The sequence below is a fragment of the Histoplasma capsulatum genome, genomic scaffold (assembly GCF_000149585.1).
Source record: "Histoplasma capsulatum NAm1 scaffold_1 genomic scaffold, whole genome shotgun sequence".
In the NCBI taxonomy this organism is placed as follows: domain Eukaryota; kingdom Fungi; phylum Ascomycota; class Eurotiomycetes; order Onygenales; family Ajellomycetaceae; genus Histoplasma; species Histoplasma mississippiense.
In genome coordinates this window covers 1,843,984-1,847,798 of record NW_001813982.1, presented here as the reverse complement: position 1 = coordinate 1,847,798, position 3,815 = coordinate 1,843,984, and the positions used below count along the sequence as shown (strand labels likewise).

The following is a 3,815-nucleotide window of genomic DNA, read 5'->3' as shown; positions in this document are numbered from 1 at the left end:
AGACTTGTTGGCAACACTCGCCTGTCCCCTTCTTCTTCTTCATAGAGGGCGAACTGCAACGTCGTTTGCAAAGTGCTTGGATCTCTTGGAGAATGAACCTTTAGCTGACCTTGCCACAACGACGAAGAGGAAATCAAACATGTACTTCAATAGTGTGGTCAAGCGCTAACACAAAAGCAAAAACCATATGACATCGCCTAAAATGGATAAACCAGTGTAGTCGCAAAATTGGTGCAAGCGGTGAACATGAGCTCCTCACATAGAACTTACCCCGGTTGGTTCGTACGGGCCTTCCCAAGCAATGAGATACTTGTCGCGAGATTCGTCAATAATACTCTTTATAGGATATTCCTGAGAACTATTGACAGATACTTTGTCAGATAGGTCAAACGAGCTCTCCGATCCAGCAGTAGTGGATTCCTGGATGCTGGGTGTAGTTCTAGATTTGCGTGGTGGTTGTGAAGTGGTAGCAGGGACAAGTCGAGACAGCATTATCAGTATGCAAGCATGGGAATGACAAAGACACTATCCATTTTCAACAAACAGGGAAAAACTAAGTAGCAGAATTCCAAACAAGTTGACTCTTATATCATGTAGCACCCAAAATACATACGTTCCATGTCCAGGAGCAAATGGAAATGAGGATGTACTCAAAGGCAATGCTCTGATATTCGGCTGGCTAATTAATGAACTAGTTAGTTTTGAGTAAGAGACTGCTGACAAAGGACTTGCCTGATCCCACGTGATGATTCCCGCCAAGGCTTCCACCACTTGGCGGCTTCACCTCCTCCCTCCTTCCACCTGAGCCAGTCATTGCTTTGGGTTTTATTATTTATAAAAAGAGATTGAAGAAGGAATCTGGTTTTTCTTTTCTTTTCTTCTTCTTTATTTAGAGAATAAGAGAGCAATTGCCAATAGATATAGATTAATTAAATTAAAATAATTGATAATATCAATTCTCTTTAACTTGTGTTTAATTCTTAACATTCTCTTGTCGATTCAATTCTTGAGATTTATGGAGTCATGAAGGCTTTCACTAATCCTCTTGCTTCTAGCTGCAGTGTGTTTCTGGCGCGTTTCGTCGCGTGATTTATGGAAGCTGAATTGTTAGATGCTTGGCTATCACATCAATTCTATATCTATGATATCAATTGCTCCGCCTTCCACGCCTCAAAATCAAAGCCCACTTCTTCTGAGGTTCGACATTGATACCTTTTTTCTCCTTTCATGATGAACGCCATTTTGATTAACTTGACCCGCTCCCGAATCCACTTATGCTTTTCACTCCAGTAAGTACATTCCCTGCCGCGACCTTCATTTTCAAGACCAGGCTTTTGCTCCGCACTGGCAGCCCATGCATGCAACCCATTGACATACTCAGCATCCAAGTTATGCTTCATAATGTGGAAGGCCTTGCCAGGTCCACGGGCAGCTATCTCAGCATCTTCCCACTGGTACATTTCTTGCTTTGAGGGAAGATTGAGGCGTCCGGACCAGACTCGGGCAATAACAGCGCTCTGATTTTCCGCTACTGGAAAAGGGGTGATTTTCTGACCCAAACAGAGGAAAGCCAGAGTAGGATGGTCGGCGTAAAATATTTGCTGGTAAACGTGGAGTGTCCTGTTTCCATCCTCAACCACTGGAGGCTTCAGTGATGAAAGGAATGGGAATGAGTAAAAATATCCCGTGCAGAATAACACAGCATCAACGTCTTCCTCAATCTCCCCATTCTCGAATCGAACAGCCCTGTTATGAGTAGTTGGTGGCAGGAACTCAACAATTTGCGGATACTCAATTTTGCTGCCGTCGTCAGGTCCGACGGCGAAGCTGGAAGCAGATCTTACTGAGACAAGAAGTGGTTTGCGACATGTGGTTCTAATTTGAGCCCCGATGTCAAGTCCCGAGGCGGAGTTGCCAACAACGACAACTTTCTTATCCCGAAACTCGGCAGGCGATGAATATGACTTGGAATGTGTTATTGCGTTTGCATACGCCGCATTCCACTCCGATATCCCGGGGATCGATGGGATATATGGTACGTTATAATGCCCATTCGCTGCCACAACGGCATCGTAGACGTCATCTTCTTTAGATCCCGTTTCCAAATGCTTCCTTGTGACCACCCAAGTCCCTGTATGTGCGTCATCAAGCCTCACATCCACAACTTGGACTTGAAACCGTATCAGGTGCTTGACATCCTCACTGTACTCTTCTATATATCGGAGAACCGTCTCAGATCCAGGGAATAGCTGTGTGTCCGCGGGGAACGGTTTATCTGAGAACCGCATCAAAGTATGAGGGATATTTGTTTCAAGGCCATCGTAGAGCGGGGATATGAATGAGGCTTCCTTTCTGCCTTTTGCCCCCGCTGAGTCCGCGTCTTCTTGTGATCCAACCGACGAATGCCAAATGGGCTCTTCAATAGGTAAGTGGGCGTTGGTTTGTGGGATATCAATCGGAGCACGCTTCTTGTCTGCAGCCGGTGAGTAGTTCCAAACCCCACCAACCCGACTCCGCTGTTCGAAAATGTCAATTTTCTCGAACCATTTTTCGGCCAACAAATATCTACGGAGTCAGTATCCCGCTACGAACGGCAATCTGAGGGGACAGTGATCAAATACATACTTGGCTGCAGCCAACCCTGACGGGCCGGCGCCAATAATTGCTACGCGGCGGATTCGGGGGGAGGAAATGCCTCGCATCGTCTAACATTAAAGAAGCACTAATCCTCAGTTGGCGGGTCAATACAGACGTTGATCGCTTTATATGTGGCCACTGCTCGCATAAATCCCTGGGCTATCTTGTCCAGTGTTTATCAGTAACTACCCCCGTCGGCGTTTCGGCTCTAGGGATATGCGAAACAGTGTATTTGATTTGCGGATGTGTGGATAAAAGCCAGTCAAAGTTTGATCAGATACCCAATCAATCGGCACGCTGACGACATCCACGGTTGAATTACTTTGTTTGGGAAGAGGGCGAAATGAAACGGCTTCTGATGGCAATTTTTCCCCGCAAGTGCCAAATGTGTTCCTCCACGTTTTATAACTATACGAAGCAACCTGGCTGAACAACTGGAATGTGACGTCATATCCCGAGTACCTTTGGGTCACTTCGCTTGTAACCATAATAATTATCGCAGTCTGTGCAAATTCCAGCATTGTCTGTTCCCAGTCTGCAAGCTTGCAATGATGCTTTAATGCAAATGTAACCTTCAGAGGAGACACTGGTTGCATATGATAGATCTCACACAAAATGAGCAGTGGACAAATTTTGCACTTTTTACAATAACATGGAATCAACTAAACATCAATAAAATGGTGAAAAGTGAAGGCTGGAAATGTTTATTGAATATACATTACTCAGAAAGCCCGCGGAATTTTCTGCGGTTGAACTTGAATGCCTCAATCTCCAGAATTTTGCAAATCAAAGTCTCCATTAAGATATAACTTGCAAATGACTACAACACTCTTTGTACAGCAATTGAGGAAATTCACTGATGTTATTGTTGTTGTTGTTATTGTTGTTGTTGTTGTTCTTCTTATTTTTTTCTAAGATCATATGCAGTCTGAAACTATGACAGCCTTCACCTCATTAATCTACTCTTATGTTTGACTACTCTCTAATTACATTTCTCTATTCATAACTGAGTCATCTTTGATGAAGAGACTTCACTATACCATTCTGAATCTAGCCCTTAAAAGGGGCCTTGCCTTACAATTGCTCACACAAAACTAAGCAGTCTCTTATCACTTGAACTAGACATATAAGAAACAGAACATCTTAAAATCCTATACTATACTGAATTCATCTGTGGG

At 44.0% G+C, this 3,815-nt stretch overlaps 1 protein-coding gene across 1 annotated transcript; it reads right to left on the bottom strand.

Moving 5' to 3' along the window:
* Positions 1-1,139: 1,139 nt before the first annotated feature.
* Positions 1,140-2,702, bottom strand: HCAG_00529 (hypothetical protein; the record flags this gene model as incomplete). Its single annotated transcript, XM_001543433.1, has 2 exons — positions 1,140-2,565; positions 2,626-2,702. 2 exons carry the CDS (start codon positions 2,700-2,702, stop codon positions 1,140-1,142), a joined length of 1,503 nt encoding a protein of 500 aa, XP_001543483.1.
* Between the last annotated feature and the right edge of the window lie 1,113 nt (positions 2,703-3,815).